The following is a 17580-nucleotide window of genomic DNA, read 5'->3' as shown; positions in this document are numbered from 1 at the left end:
AACCTCACCGAACAGAGAACAGAACAGAGTCAGAGGTTCTAAATTGCAAGGCTAGTTATTAAGAAACCACAAAACAAAACATAACAAACACAAACACAAAAGCAGGTATGTGCCTTATTAGCACTAATCTGTATGAATAATATTGGACCTATCATAGTAAAGAAAGAAAATTTCAAAATTAATACGTATACTGCGAAGCTTCATTGCTTACTGCTACTTAAAAATCTAGTTAATAAAGTTTACTATGTCATCCAAGACAAGTGCTCTGATTCTAAGTCTTTTCCACACTTGCACCAAATAAAATCCTGCTCTGTTAGCTGAGAAGTTAAAAGTGAATTACAGTATTATATGGGCCAGCCACCTAGTGCTAACGAACTGGAGACTTTTTTTTTAAGGCACTTATTCCCCTCGTGAATCACTATTCAGTCAACCAAATATTTTAAAAGTTTACAGTGAATATGGACCTCAAGGATAAGCACTCTGCACATGGTTTCAGAAGGATTTATAACGCTAAATTTTATGTAATTTAGTAGAGCGCCAGCTTTCTGAGTGAAAAGACCAACCAGGATTCAAAATTTGAGGCAAGCAGTAAAGACCAACTAGAAATGTCATAGTTTGCCTAAATTCTTATTTAATCACACTTCATAATATATATATAAGTTCTTACTGTGGTGGAAAAATAAAACACGTAAAAATTTTAAAGGCCTTACTTTAGATTTCCCACCTTATCATACAAATTTCCTGGGTTTCTCTTGTCATCCTCATCACTGCTGTCCTCCACAGGTGGGTTTTCCCTTTTCATGTCATCCCCCAAATAATGCTCAAAAACATTTGAGAATGCAATTGCAGACAGCATACAGACGACTGGAGTCAAGGTCAACATCAGCCGCACCATCACGCCAGCAAAGTAGACAGCACTGATGGCATACAGAGCAACTGCAAAGACAAGTTCTCTCGTAACACTTCAGAAGAGAAAAGGGTTCCAGGAAACTCCACTATTTAAAACTATTTAAAACAAAATCTAAAAACAGACAAACATCTCATAAAAGGGCTAATTGTATGTATGTATGTATGTATGTATGTATTTATTTATTTAAAAGAGAAACTTTTTAAAAAAAATAAATTTATTTATTTTGTTTTTGGCTGTGTTGGGTCTTTGTTGTTGCACGCAGGCTTTCTCTAGTTGTGGCAAGCTGGGGCTACTCTTTGTTGCAGTGCACGGGCTTCTCATTGTGGTGGCTTCTCTTGCTGTGGAGCACAGGCTCTAGGTGCGTGGGCTTCAGTAGTTGTGGCTCACGGGCTCTAGAGCGCAGGCTCAGTAGTTGTGGAGCATGGGCTTAGTTGCTCCGCGGCATGTGGGACCTTCCTGGACCATGGCTCAAACCCGTGTCCCCTGCATTGGCAGGTGGATTCTTAACCACTGCGCCATCAGGGAAGCCCTAATTGTTTTTAAATTGATAATGCTAACCAATTTAAAAGTCATATTTAGAAATTATAACTAGTGTTGACCAAATGAACACTGCATATCAACAGTTTAGAGAAGCATATCATGATTCAAGTTTAATTATAGCTACTATGGGGAATGAGACAATTCATTATTTGTCAGCAGCATCACATATTAGAAAAATATGTAACTGACAGATGAAAACATGTTTGGTGAATTGTATTATTAGGCACAGTAAGTTTATAGAATCAAAGTCTATGAAAAGTCTGTGCCAGTATCTGGCATAAAGCCTGCTTTAAAGTAAGAATGGGATGAGAAGAATATAATTTATTACCAAAGGAGGAACTTATAAAGTTATTGCCAAGAAACTTAAAAAAAAAAAAAAATTGGAAGCAATTTCCAGTAGTCAAAGCTTTCCAGGTAATGTGCTCCCCACAAGGAAAGGCTCTATCATTTCTGTCTAGAGGCTATATGACTTTACAAAGTTATTGAGTCATTTGAGTGCCTATCTCATTTGAAGCTAATTCACATTTTTTTTCTTTACTAGAAAATACATTTATTATACCATATTGTTTATCTCAATGGATTTTTATATATGTACACACCTATGTAATTAGCACCCATATCGAAATACAGAACATTTGTATACCTCCTCAGGAGAATCCCTCATGCCTCTTCCCAGTCAATAACTGCTCCCCTCACCACCCCTCCCCAAAAAGGTAATCACTATTTGGACTTCTAAAGCGATAATTTAGTTTTCCTTATTCTTAAACTTCATAGTGATGAAATTATATAAAAATGTTCTCTTTTGTACTGGTTTCTTTTAATTACCCATGCTATTCTTTTATTAATTGTTGTGTTGTATTCTACTGTACAAATACACAAAAATCTCTTTATCCTACTGCTGATAACCTTTGGAATGTTTCTAATTCGGGGCTATTATGGATAAAGTTGCTATGTATACTCTTAAACATGTCCTTTATGGGACACATGCACTCCCTTCTCTTGGGTATATACCTAGGATTGGGACTGCTAAGGCATGAGTGGGCAATATGTCTAAGCTAAAATCTTTTTGAATGATACAATATTAACATGGCCTAATCCAGAGTCCACTGACCTATAGAAACCAGAAAAGAAGGAGTGTCATCCTTTGGTTAGAACCTATGCAGATGCTATTTTATCTCTCCTGACTTCACTCTGGAACAGTAACTTCTGAGTGTCTCTCATGGTCCAGGACCCATGCTTGCACAAACTATTTGCTTGTGTGACCCTGTGCATATTATAAAGCTTTTTCAGTTTCAGGTTTTATCAAATGCAAAACAGCCCCGGCATACTTCTTGTGATGACTGAATTACATAAAAGTGTTTGGTATCTGTTTATTTTGTCCATTTATATTTTGAATGTCAGATCCTAAACACTGGCTTTAAAATAGTTTGTATCTCTAAGTCTTGTAAGTTGGAAATTACACAAATCTATCAGTCAAGAGGGTGTTTACTTAAAGGTGATTCTTATTCCATTACAAAATGTACTTTTGCACTGAAATTTGGATCATGGATGCCCCTGCAAACTTCCTTCTACTTAATTGGATTTAACTGAGAAAATAAAAGTCAAATCTATTCTGTCAACAGTTATAATTTCCAATTCTCAGCCACAGACTATAATTGCATTAACCTCTCAGAAAACAATAAATTGAATGAAAAATTTATATACTAGTCCAAAATGAAAAGTTAATAATTAAGAATATATATAATGCAAATTCACTGAATTTTTCTTGGTTAAGCAAAGTAAGAGAGGAAAGTTTATCTTAAATATGCATAGAGTCAAGCAAAGAAAAACAAAACTTTAAAGTGCAGTGAAAATCTCAACAAAAATAAATAAATCAAAGTATTTATTAAAAATCTCTTACCAAATACTCTTTCATCGTTGATATTTTTAATGCAGAACCATAGGCCTGCTGGGAAGGTACACACAAGAATATGTAGATCAAAGAAGAAAGATACCCAAGTTGTAGGTTGATGCTCAGACACTGATGCAATAATTGGAATGTGTATTTTTGCATACCTGGTATTAAAAAAAGTTAACATTATTTAAAAGTAAATGATAAAACAGGAGTTCCTTTTAGATGAATAAACTTTCTCTGATTGTAGATATGGTTCCTATCCCTACCTCTTCTTGCTTAAAACTATATTCCAATGGAACCAGCTAGAGTGGAAATAAATCTGATACACACTGGTAAAACCAAAACCAATATGCCCCTCCTAAAATCAGAATTATCTAAGGCCAGTTATAAAAGTGTTGGCTCTGACTTCTAACACAAAAATCTTTGCTCAAATAGGAATTTGTTTTGCAGTTTTAACTTAGTACTTTTCTAAGTTTGCATCAACGAGTTTCACTATCTTCTGGACTTATTACTAGCAGAAATACCTTATCCAATAAGATATCATATTGCCACAATACCTTTCTTAACAAGGAGATGGCACAGAGGCTGGTGAGGGAAATGGAAAAGACAGGACAAATTTTCCCTGTAATTCCAAAGTGGTCAGTTAAAGTCTGAAAGCAAGAATAAGTATGACTAACAAAAATTTAACCTAGGATTTTAACCTAATCAGAATAACTAACTTCTACAATTGGGGTTTTCCCTCAAACTCTGGTGATGCAAAGGCTGATCTCTGGAAGTTTGTGTCTGTTAGCTTAAGCCATTCATACATAATTTGCTTATGCCCTTTAATTAGTCATGGGTAGGAGCCCTTTTGGTATCACACCAAAGGGCAGGCCTGTTCAATAAATTGTGGTAGGTTTTTTATTGGGCCCACATGGGGAGTAACAAAAAAGATGGAATAGCAGAATCAAGGGAGAGAAGTAAATTATCACCAAGAGGTATTTTCTTATCCTTAGGAAAACATTTCTAGAGATAAAAAATTATTCAGCTAATTTAAAACTAAAACTTTTTTACTAACTCTTTTTATAATAGCACTCTTAAAAAGCACAACAAATATTCTCTAGTATATTTGATAGGTTAAAAAATATCAAGAAACTTAGATAATGTGGTATTAAAAAGAAAGTTAAATTTTTCTTCATATCTACGGCATATAGATGCTATAACATAGCATCTATCCTTAATGATTAAAAATTAAATATTACTAACAGATGGAAACTTTGAATACATTGGTAAAAACAAAAATCAATTACTAAAATGGCACACGTTACCTGAAATGTATTAACAAATAAAACTAAAATAAGGAGTTGCCCATGAACAGAAATGTGACTTACATATCACACTAAAGGTGAATTCCAAACAGGTATTATAACAGACAAAATACAACATTTACTAAACTAGTACGTGCTAGATACTTTAGAAATGTTGCCCAGGTATTGACAGAGATACTAACAATAAAGAACAGATGACAAAAGGGAAATAACATGAGGGCAAATAACTTATATGCACTTACCCAGTATCCCACAATGAGTAAAACCTGCCACTCCATGGTGCAATGTAACCTTGGAAGGAAAAATGTAGAGGAAATTAATCTGCCTTTTCACTGTTTTTATGTTTATTGATTATTATGGATTAATTTAAGCTAATATTAAAAGAATTCTTGTCTTTAAAAAAATAGGTGACAACGTTATTTCACACAGCTGGCAGTCAGATAAAATAAGGTTAGGGATCAAATAAAAAAAAATCCACGGACATTACATTTCCAGAGAAATACAACAAGTTGATAGATAAAATTGCAGAATGTTTTCCAATTCTCTCTTAAACCTCTAGTTGACTAGTAAAATAAAGCTAAGATATTAAGATAGCATTGGATAATTTTAAAAAGTGAGAGGTGTCCAGTATGCCAAATTTAGATAAATTACAAAGATGATTTTAATTTTTAAAAAAATTTATTTATTTTTTATTTATTTTTGGCCGCGTTGGATCTTCATTGCCGCGCGTGGGCTTTCTCTAGTTGCATCGAGCGGGGGCTACTCCTCGTTGCGGTACACAGGCTTCTCATTGCGGCGGCTTCTCTTGTTGCGGAGCATGGGCTCTAGGCGCAAGGGCTTCAGTAGTTGTGGCTCACAGGCTCCGGAGTGCAGGCTCAGTAGTTGTGGCACACAGGCTTAGTTGCTCCGCGGCATGTGGGATCTTCCTGGACCAGGGCTCGAACTCGTGTCCCCTGCATTGGCAGGTGTAACTCCCAACCACTGTGCCACCAGGGAAGTCCACAAAGATGATTTTAAACATTCGTGCCTTTTATTCCTGTCAATTAATTCTTCATGATTTTATGATGTAGGCTGGTACATTAATTTGGCATACCTTCAGAAAGAATTTGACCTGTTTCTAGGTACTAGTAAAGTCAGGATTAGAAAGTAACTCGGAATCCAGAAGCAGACTGAAACTGATTTGGTTGACTGTTTAAAAGCAGGAGATAGAGTATACGTACACAAGGGAGGGTAAACCTGCACTGTTAACACTGGAAGCTTTGAATTTTATACATTTTGGGCCTATTCATCCATCAAGAGAAGGATGCTTGAAAGTGGATTTATCAGAACCTGAAGCAGCAAAATTAAGATACTGTTAAAAAAAAAAAAATCAAAATTTGTAGTGCTATTCATATTTTATAGAACCTCTGACTATTATTTTCATACAGTTTGTAAAGAAAGCACAATATTTAACCTACTAGGATAAATGGAACATGTACAAAATTTGAAAAAGAATTACTTTTTGCAATAACCTAGAGACAAGATTCATATCCTACAGGGGATGACACCTACCTGTATAAGTCAAATAGATGACACTAAGGAACACAGCACCTGCAGCTAGTGATACACCCAAAAAGAACAGGGTCTGGAACTCTTGTTTTGTTAATCGGTCTCTCAGATACTGCAAGAAAGCATAAGCTTGCAGCAATGCAAAGACACCTAATTAAAGAAAAGGTTCATATAAGTAATCAACAAAGCATTTTTACCAAGGACATTTACAAACGTTAATTTGGAAGACCTTCTTAGAATACCTTGTACCATTCATATCAAAGACTAGTCATTTGATCTGACATTACCTTTGTCAAATGACAGTTAACCAATTAATACATCCAAAAAATTCTGTTACATATTTTTTTCAAAATGATCAGACTCCCCATACACGGACCAGGCAAGAAAAGTCTCATTTCAATAACTGAAGCCTATCCAGCACATTAAATTCCACCCTTTGTCCCATATTTTAGCAACATGTTTTCTAGGAAAAAAAGAAAAAAAATAAAGAAACGTCATTAAAAAAATAATTCTCAGATTTACTGAAGGATACAAATGACCTGGATCAGGAGAATCCTGACATATGGTTACTGTTTATAGTTGGGTGGGGGGTAGAGATGGTTCAAGATTCTTACTGAGAATCTGATGATAAAAGCTATGGAACATCGTCTCAGAAAGTTAAATATACTGATATTTATAAAATGCTACAAACAAAAAAACTACCCACAGACTTCCTATGGATCATGCACCTTGTGTGAAGAATCTCTGATAAAGTTTTATTCACAGATCTCCCATTGTATCTTGTTATTTGTGACCGAGATTAATGGTGGCAAAATCCTCTGCTTTAGGGAGAGGAATTATATTACCTTATAATCAATAGGAAAGCCATTAATTACAGTTAGTAGATACGGATAAAGTATTTTAGTGAGATGTATGGAACATAAAAATGAAATGTTCCATCTAAATTTGGTAAAATGAAAACTCAGTGATACAGTAACTCAGTGTACAGATACACTATTTAATTTATACAAAGCAAATGTTATTTAGTGTTTGCAAAAAAGGATGTTTTGCTTTTTCAGAACAGTCACAGCTGGCAAGATAGGCACTTTTAGGCACACAATATCAGAAAGTCTCCATAAACTCTATGATATTCATATTTTATAGTGGTGATGTTTTAGAACCAATACGATCAAAATTAAAAACAACTACAAAACCCCAAAAGAACCCTTCATTCCACTGAAGATTGGCCAGTCATACCTTCACAGATTCTTTAGAAGAAAGAAAATAAATATTTTTCATACCTGCAGCTGCCATGTGTTCACTTGTTCTGATTGGCTGGAATCCCACAAAGGGTATCTGCATGGATAATATTAAGCCCACAATATAGAAAGTGCTATATGCTATAAAGACAAAATAGGAAACAAGGATAATTTACTACTACCAATAGTACTTCAAACATAAATATATACACAACTCATATATTTTTAGCAAAGTTTTAACTGAACTTATTTTAAGAATAGAATACTGAAGTGACTATTCTATTTGATACATATTTGATGGTTAATCATACATTATAAATCGTGAAATTCTTTCTGCCATTTTAAAAAATATTATTTTAAGGAGACTGGTGCTGTTTTACTCTCCTGAAAATGGAATCAAGTTTTTTTTCAATCTATCATTAATAATCAATGACATAATCCAAGAAGCTATGTAATATATAAGTAAACACCATTCCTATTGGCATTAACCCAAAGTATGCATGACCAAATGAATACTTATCATCATCATATATGAATAGCTGCTATTGTCTCAAAAGCTTTTAAGTATTCACACCCTATTTATAGTCTCCTAACACTTTTGTACAGTACTTAACCAGTTAAAAAAAAAAATCTTACGTCCATCCGCTAAGTTTTCTGTGATTAAAGAACAAAAGAACACAGAAGTCAAGCCATAAAACAGACTAGTTACTGAATTTATTAGGATCTAATAAAGGAAACTTATTTGCTCTTGGCACTGAATATACTATATAGTATTCTTGGCTTATATCAACCTAAGTGTATAGGTAAATTGGGGAGGGGCTACAATTTGTATAACAGACTTATTTTTGCATTTAGGTGTTCACAGATCACTACCAGACAAGCTGATTACAGCGAAAGTATTTGGAATCACTGTAATTAAAAATTATTTAGAAATGAAGTTAAAACTCATGTAAAATAAGTTAATGTGAAGATTATTCCATTTATAAAGCTTATTCACATACTTTATGAAGTATAGTCAATATTTAGTTGTTGGCAAATAAAGTACTCTATTAGAAAAAAAAAGACTGCAAGAGAACTGTTACAGCAGGCATATCTGTATGCTACACATTGTACAGCACAGCATATGCTTCCCTTCACTCAACTCAGCTGAGAAAGAATGCTTATTTGGGGCTTCCCTGGTGGCGCAGTAGTTGAGAGTCTGCCTGCCAATGCAGGGGACACGGGTTCGAGCCCTGGTCTGGGAAGATCCCACATGCCGTGGAGCAACTGGGCCCGTGAGCCATAACTACTGAGCCTACGCGTCTGGAGCCTGTGCTCCGCAACAAGAGAGGCCGCGACAGTGAGAGGCCCGCGCACCACGATGAAGAGTGGCCCCCGCTTGCCACAACTAGAGAAAGCCCTCGCACAGAAACGAAGACGCAACACCGACAAAAAATAAATAAAATAAATAAATAAAAATACCCTACAACTAACTTAAAGAACTATTAAAAAAAAAAAAAGAATGCTTATTTGCTTTTAAAAGAAACCCATTTATAGAAGGTAAATTATGTGTTAATGGTTCAAATGTTAAGTTGTCTTCCAAGCTGTCTGATGAGAGATGACTACAGTGTTAGAAAAGGATAAGAAGCTTAAGTAAATGTAATAGGAAGGACCAATGTATAAAGTTTCTGATGACCTCAAGCTAATAGAGAACCAGTTGTCTAGAGGACGCTGCAGAAGTAACCCATCCAACAATGTACTTTCCAGACATATTAGTGTTGGGATACAATTACCCTCAATAAGATAGTTGAACACAAATGCAATAAGAGTTAAGTAAATATAAATAAGAATTTCTATGTCACATATATTTGAACTGTCAACCAATTTGGTTGATGGGTTATCTAATAACAGCATGTTTCGTTAACAAATCAGTCTGTGTAGACACCCAGACGAAGAGTCACAGAGGCAGAATTAGAAAAAAAAATGGGAACAAGGTCATTGTGTGACCTTGAACTACTTAAAAACAAAAGTTTGTTTCCTCGCAACAGAATGAGGAGTTTGGACGAGACTTGTAGATCCCTCCCCTCCTCCGCCCCAATAATAATAAGCTAAGATTCTATGATCAACAGGCCTTTTAGACACCTAGAGCTGAGAAATTAAACCCTGGAGAAATATTGAGCACACAAAGCACAATTAGAGGGACTTCCCTGGTGGCACAGTGGTTAAGAATCTGCCTGCCAATGCAGGGGATACGGGTTCAAGCCCTGGTCTGGGAAGATCCCACATGCCATGGATCAACTAAGGCCGTGAGCTACAACTACTGAACCTGTGCTCTAGAGCCCGCGAGCCACAACTACTGAGCCCGTGTGCCACAACTACTGAAGCCTGCGCGCCTAGAGCCCGTGCTCCACGACAAGAGAAGCCACCACAATCACAAGCCTGCGCACCACAACAAAGAGTAGCCCCCGCTCACCGCAACTAGAGAAAGCTCGCGCGCAGCAATGAAGACCCAACGCAGCCAAAAATTAAAAAAAAAAAAAAAAAAAAAAAAAAGGCACAATTAGAAAGGCCAAGCCTGAGAAAACCTTATGTCATTGATGTGTATTAATTATAGTTAAGTCTACTTACATCCTCTGAGGCTGGATTTCTCTTTTTTATAAACACAAATGAACACTGAATATTATATAACACTGCCACAGAATTTGGATTAGATATGACAAATGGCACACACTGAACAAAAAAGTAAAGTCTTTAAAAAAAAAAACTGAGGTCAAATTCACATATAATCATTTTGAAGTGAACAATTCAGGGGCATTTAGTATATTCTCGATGTTGTACAACCACCAAACCTCTCTAGTCTCAAAACATTTTCATCATCCCAAAAGAAAACCTCATACTCACCCCATCCCCTCTATCCCAGGGCAAGGCAAACACAAATCTGCATCTGTTTCCATGGATTACTGGTTTGTTCTTTTTTGTTTGTTTGGTTTGTTCTTAATTGTAAAGGTAATGTATTGTTTAGAAAAAAAAAAAAACACAGTAAAAAGTGAAAGTCTCTAGCCCATTTACTTCCCTTTAAGTCACATTTTCCAGAAATAATCACTAGAAGGCATGGTCGGCACACATATACATCATGCGTACACACATCATACTGTCTCTTCAAATGGGACTATACTGTGCTTGGTAATATAAAAATTTCAGCGATCACTTGCCTGGAAACTATCAATGAAGTTTCCTCTCAGGGATTTGCTCAAGTTCATTTCCAGGCATATCCAAAAAGAGAAGACTAAACCTGGTAATATTCTCATTTCAGCAGTTTTATGCAACTTCACAGAGGTATTTATTGTCATTAGTGAAGAAGAAAACATTTTATAAAAAAGTAGGTGCACTAGGGCTTCCCTGGTGGCACAGTGGTTAAGAATCCACCTGCCAGTGCAGGAGATACGGGTTCGAGCCCTGGTCCAGGAAGATCCCACATGCCGCGGAGCAACTAAGCCCGTGCGCCGCAACTACTGAGCCTGTACTCTAGAGTCCGTGAGCCACAACTACTGAAGCCCACACGCCTAGAGCCCATGCTCCGCAACAAGAGAAGCCACCGCAATGAGAAGCCCGCACACTGCAACAAAGAGTAGCCCCTGCTCGCCGCAACTAAAGAAAGCCCGCGCACAGCAACAAAGACCCAATGCAGCCAAAAAGAAATAAATAAAATAAATTAAAAAAAAAAAAAAGAAGTAGGTGCACTGGAGTTCAAGTTAATAAAAAGATGGAGATGAGTTCAAGAAAAAGAAATTCAATCTCGGCAAACATAAAAAAGGCCAGGTGGGACTTAAATTTGTAAACATTACTTTGTAAATATATATTAATGTCAAATAAATCTGAACTAACAGAAACAGACAAGTTCTATCTAAACAATATTTTTCCTATAAATATTCCTCTATCCAAATTAACCTCATTTATACCTACTTACATGCACCAATGATACAAAGCTGATAAATGTGCTATATGCAATAATCCAAAGATAACCATTTCCTTTTCAGAGAACTGGATTCACGTCTTCCCTATTTTTATCTTTTTTGGATCACTGATACTGAGATGTTTACATAGGGGGATATATGTTCTACTTCACAGCACTCTTTAACACACCAATATTTCCATTGTTAAAGAAATGACAGGCCCCAAATGGAGTCACCTGGGCTAAAATCAAAACTTAATTCATAACCTTAATTGCAGTCACAACCTTCCCCAGGAATGCAATCCTAACTGGTCAGTGTGGAATTTTTTGGTCAGCACCAATGAGGTAAGTCTTTCTAAACCCCCCTCACCAAAGAAAGATGAGGTAATCTGACACACAGACCCTTCCCTCCCCAATAGGTAGGTTACCTAAGCCTGAAAGGCATTTCTGTTTGTGAATTTCCTTGTCTTGCCTATGAAAATCTTTCCCTTTCTGAGGCTCTTTGGAGCTCCTTTCTACTTGGCTTGATGTGATGCCGCTCAACTTATGAATCATTCATAAAGCCAATTAAATATTTAAAATTTACTCAGTTGAATTTTGTTTTTTTAACACTATTAAATTCAGGATTGCCTGCCAAGTAATATAAAATGTCACAAGCTCATCTTGCTTTTAATACTGCCCTTCTTCTTGAATCTGTAAAATTAGATATACATCTCCATACCTCAATTTAAATCCCATTTACAAACCCATGTTTTAAAACAATGAAAATAAGAATTAGATATACTTGAGTATTAAGAAATAGTGAAGTAACTTTCAATTCTTAAAAATAAACACAATCTCCACTGCAAAATGAAAACAAGTTTTTCTCCATTCTTTATACCAGAGCATCAAACAGTGTGTTTAAAAATTATCTCTTTAATTAATTCATTCAAATATTAAGTTTATGTCTATCATGGTCAAGACTTTCTAAAAATACAAAATCTTATTAAGATCAATCCTGTCCTCTAAGAGTTAGATATCTAATTGGGGAAATCAGAGATGTACACAAATAACCACAATACAATGAAGCAAGTACATGTGACATTAGTGGAAAAAACCCTGGCTCTATAAAAACTTAGAGGGAGAGAGCTCCTCTTCTTGACATGGGCATTGAAGAGGCAGTTGACAACACCTGTACCATTCTCTAATGTTCTCAAAAGACCTCAACAACACAAACACATGGCAATCATTCTCCACCAATTCTTCCTCCGGACTCTTTATGAAATTTGACCAAACTACTATCTACATCTATCACAACCTTCTATCCATCCATCTTAACCTACTTTTCTTACCCTTTAAACCAGACGAATAAAGCTTTCCATCAAAGTAGTAAGCTCTAAGAAAACGCACAAGACCAATAATGTAGTAAATCATTTATTACATCACGACAATGTTCATCACACTGCCATCCTGTGGAAGTACAGTTACTGGCCTTCACTACTGCAGACCATACTTCCAGTGTGTCAGAATTCCCCCCAAATTACCATTAGGAAGATACATACAAAGTCTGTTATTCTGTTTGGTTATTTTTAACCAAAGAAAATCTCTTTGGTTTGGGACAAATAGTAATCTTCTGAAACAGAACCTAAACATCTTTTCACTCTTAAAGTACTTTATTTGTTTTGGGACTTCCCTGGTGGCGCAGAGGTTAATAATCCGCCTGCCAATGCAGAGGGCATGGGTTTGAACCCTGGTCTGGAAAGATCCCACATGCTGCGGAGCAACTAAGCCTGTGTGCCACAACTACTGAGCCTGTGCTCTAGAGCCTGCCAGCCACAACTACTGAGCCCGCACGCCACAACTACTGAAGACAGCACACCTAGAGCCCGTGCTCCACAAGAGAAGCCACTGCAATGAGAAGCCCACACACCACAATGAAGAGTAGCCCCCGCTCGACGCAACTACAGAAAGCCTGTGCACAGCAACGAAGACCCAACGCAACCAAACATAAAAAAATAAATAAATAAATAAAAATTTTTAAGTACTTTATTTTTTTTTAATCCAAGGGTATGGGGTGGGACCAGATTGATACAGAGAAGAAACAAACCACTGTCCCTGACTTAAGGTGTACAAATGAATTGTTCTATAAAATAAAAGGCACTGAAAGGCCTGATTCGAGTTCCAAAAGAATGTCAAGTTTTCAAGAAGCTCCTGCTGTTCCCCAAACTAACCTTCAAGTACCTGCTTAAATAACTTATGTTGACAGTACCCTTCATGCTTTTAAAGTACTGCTATACTTCCTTTTACTTAAATAAAGTTAGAAAAGGTTTTGTGAATATTATATTCCTGTTAACTTTGATCCACCATTAAATCACCTTACCATTTCTGAGTTGTTTTATCTCCTGGGTGATGATGGAAAGGTCTAGCAAAATATTCCTTTGCCATCCCCTGTCTCTCTCAACCAAAATAGTACTAACCAAAAGAAACATAGTGAGGAAATACTTTAAAATTCAACCAATTTTGCTTTATTATTAACAAATATGATTAAAGGCTTGTAAGACTGTTGAAGCTTTTGACTAATAAAGATACTTTATTACTGCTTGATTACTTGACTACTGTGAATGCTGGTAAATAAGCAGGGTGAAAAATGGTAAGAAACTTATATGCAATTAAAGCTCACAAGATTGCCCCCCCCGCCCCCCAAAAACTAAAAATAAAAAAAACCCTCCACGGATTCTTCTCGACCAGCAGAGAGAAATACAATGACTAACTTAACAGATATACATAATGAGAAAAATAATTTTTCTTTTTCCAGGATGCTGTTCATTGCAAACTATGTAGAGAATGAGTCTTGTAAACTATTATTTTATAAGCTCTATTTGTAAAAGCAGCAAGAAGCGACTTGTTCAAAACACCTGAGTGGAGAGACAATCACAACTTTTAAAAATAGCAAATATACTTCGTACTGATACCTAAAATGAAATCACGGATAGTACAGCAGAAAAAAAACAAAGAAATATAATTTGAAAGTATAAGATGATGTTCCTTGGTAACTTCTAGAGCTAAATATAAACAAGGAGGGTGGGGTGGAGAATTTGAACACCATGAAATTATCTAAGACTTTGCTAATCTAACTTCATACACATCCATAACATCCCTAACCCATTTTATTTTTTCTTCCCTCTGAAAAGCTTTTCTAATATTCTTATATTCTCAAGAGCCAACCAAAGCAGTGTTAACTGTATGCTTTTCTAAAGTGACCAGAGAAATCCTATCCATCAAATACAAGGTCTTTTCTCAACTCTCATCCTACCTGATCTTAGTGCTAACACTTAAGAGGACTTGGTCACTGTTCATGCTTTAAACTTGTATGTAGAAAATACTCCCATTTGACCTCCTTAACAATGTATTTATCTGGCTACTTCTAACTCTTCCTTTAGTTCTTCCTCTTCCTGATTCAGGGGCATTTTGCAAAAGTCTATCCTTCAATCTTCTCCCTAACTCTGTTCTCCTGACCATTACATTTTCAGGACCCCAATTTTTTAAATTAAACAAAGAAATTCTTAGTTCCTCCCCATAACCATTTAACTTAAAATGTTTTTCCTTGTATAGTTCCAAAACAAAAAGCCGAGAGTTATTGTTTAATCTGTCATCTTCTTTTCTGGATTCCAATGATTGTTTACAGTGTTTTCAGGGTAAAGAGATTTATCATAGGTTGATATATTTCCCCAGTAAGGTATTTATTTATATGGCAGGCACACAGTTACAGTGATTTTTTTGCATTACGGGCTATGGAGCCAAAATATCTAAGTTCAGGCTTCAGCTCCATTACTAGCTACATGATTTTGAGCAAATTATGTCTTCTCTTGTTTCCTCATCTGTAAAATGAGGATAGTAATAGTAACTATCCTCATAGTGTGGTTATGAAGACTAAATGAGTTAAATACATGTGAAGAAATTAGGACAGTTTGTGCTATATAAGAAGAACTTGATACATACAGATGTACTATTTCAGTGGTAATTGTTATAAAGTATGCTGAAATGGTAAATATAATTAATATACTCTAACTTTTAAAAACTGATATAATTTGTACTAAAAAAAAAAAAACCTATCCTTTTAAAATGTACCATTGAGTGGTTTTTATTGTATTCATAAAGTTGTGTAACTATCACCACTATCTAATTCCAGAACATTTGCTCACCTCCAAAAGAAACCCCCTACCCATTAGCAGTCACTCCTCTACTCCCCAGATCCCTGGCAACCACTAAATCAACTTCCTGTCTCTAATCTGCTTGCTGTCTTTATGGATTTGCCTGCACTGGACACTTCATAAAAAAAGAATCCTACAGTATATGGCCTTTTGTGCCTGGCTTATTTTACTTAGCACAATGTTTTCAAGGCTCATGATGTAGCATGTTATCAGTACTTTATTCCTTTTCATTGCCAAATAATATTCCATTGCATGGATGTACCACACTTTATCCATTCATCAGTTGATGGACATTGGTTTGTCTTCACTTTTTGGCTATCATGAATAATAAATGCTGCTATGAATGTTACAGTACAAGTTTTCGTGTAAATATATATTTTCTTTTTTAGTTGTGGCCCACTGGCTTAGTTGCTCCGTGGCACATAGAATCTTCCCGGACCAGGAATCGAACCCATGTCCCCTGCATTGGCAGGCGAATTCTTAACCACTGCGTCACCAGGGAAGTCCCAGAATCGCAGTCTCCCTTTTAATATACCTTAAGCCCAAAGAATCCACGGAAAATTGTTACAGAAAATAAGACAATAAAATATTGTAAGGACTATAACAGAAGCATATAGTACACAGTTCATAGAGATACATCCTAAGCAGTTACAAAGTAAATATATATTTTCAATTCTCTTAGGTATATACCTAGGAGTAGAATTGTGGGTCACACGGTAACTCTATGATTAAATTTTTGAGAAACTGCCAAACTACTGTTTTTTAATCAAGTAAATAAGATTTATATCTTTTTGTTACTGTTTTCCAACATTATTATAATGGAATTATATTATTTTACTAAGACACTGGTTTCAGATCATAACTTCTCTGTGATTAATTCAACCCAAAGAAGTTCTGTCTCTCTCATAGAAAATGCGCTCTAAGATTTGAGACATCATCTATTACTAAGCATCTTATTCAAAAGATATGCTTTAAAACCTGTAGAGCAAATTAAAATTGTGTAGAGAAAATACTCAGTCTCTATTAGGGTCCGAATGTTTGTTTCTCCCCAGAATTCAATGCTGAAAACCTAATGCCCACGGAAATGGTATTAGGAGGTAGCCTTTGGGAGGTGATTAGGTAATGAGGGCTCCAAGGAAGCAGTACCCTTTTAAAAGAGGCCCCAGAGAGCTTGCTCATTCCTTCTATCAGGTGGGGACAAAGAAGGTACCAGCTGTGGAACAGGAAAACAGCCCTCACAAGAATGTGAGCATTCTGGTGCCTTGATTTTGGATTTTCTGGCCTCCAAAACTGAGAAATAAATTTCTATTGTTTATAAACTACTCAGTCTCTGGTATTTTGTTATAGCAGCTAGAATGGACTAAGACAGTCCGTTGTATATTATACAGAAAGAGCTTTCAAAAGTTTATTAAACTGTTAAGGATCCTTAATCTCTTACAGTGAGTAAGCTGAATTTGAACAATGTGTATATGTGAATGATAGAAATGCCCATTCCCCCGAATTAAAATAAAAGGTTGACAAATATTAAATCTAGACTGATTTTGACAAAAACTCATTAAGGGAAAGTTGATAACAACACACTTAGTAAAAATGCCTGACCCTCCTTATTAATACAAAAAGCAAAATAAATCTAAAATTATTTTTACCTCCTCATGAATAATACTAACCTAACAGAAATGTCTGTTCAATGAAAAGAACGTATATGAAACACCTCTTAGAAGTTGACAGCTATCAGAAGTCAAATCACTTACCTATGTAGACTCTTTTGCTGTATCTCTGCATTAGTAACAACACAAATACATGCAGTGGAATAAGGTTGATAATAAACACATAACCACCCCAAGCAGAGACCTATGAGTAAAGAAATGCTAAGTTAAATAATTTATATACTTGCTTTTAAAAATAGATTAAGTTTTGTGATGACATGTCATGACAATCTAAACATATAATAAGCAAATATAAACACTAGGCTTTTTAGCAATTTTGAGATGCTTAAAAATGGATTTGTAACCTACAAATAAC

At 35.7% G+C, this 17580-nt stretch overlaps 1 protein-coding gene across 3 annotated transcripts in view; it reads right to left on the bottom strand.

Annotated features, from left to right (window-relative positions):
- STT3B (STT3 oligosaccharyltransferase complex catalytic subunit B) overlaps positions 1-17580 on the bottom strand; it is a 97563-nt gene that overhangs the window by 10718 nt on the left and 69265 nt on the right. For all 3 annotated transcript variants that reach the window (XM_059939066.1, XM_059939065.1, XM_059939067.1), the window contains exons 5-10: positions 17310-17409; positions 7480-7578; positions 6203-6349; positions 4894-4942; positions 3351-3505; positions 725-936 (exon numbers count right to left, since the gene is read on the bottom strand). In XM_059939066.1, coding sequence (XP_059795049.1) covers positions 725-936; positions 3351-3505; positions 4894-4942; positions 6203-6349; positions 7480-7578; positions 17310-17409 — 762 coding nt within the window. The remainder of the gene's footprint in view (positions 1-724; positions 937-3350; positions 3506-4893; positions 4943-6202; positions 6350-7479; positions 7579-17309; positions 17410-17580) is intronic.

This window comes from Balaenoptera ricei, chromosome 11 (assembly GCF_028023285.1).
Source record: "Balaenoptera ricei isolate mBalRic1 chromosome 11, mBalRic1.hap2, whole genome shotgun sequence".
In the NCBI taxonomy this organism is placed as follows: Eukaryota; Metazoa; Chordata; class Mammalia; order Artiodactyla; family Balaenopteridae; genus Balaenoptera; species Balaenoptera ricei.
Note: the sequence above shows the minus strand (reverse complement) of the source record. Positions and strands in the feature narration are given on the sequence as shown.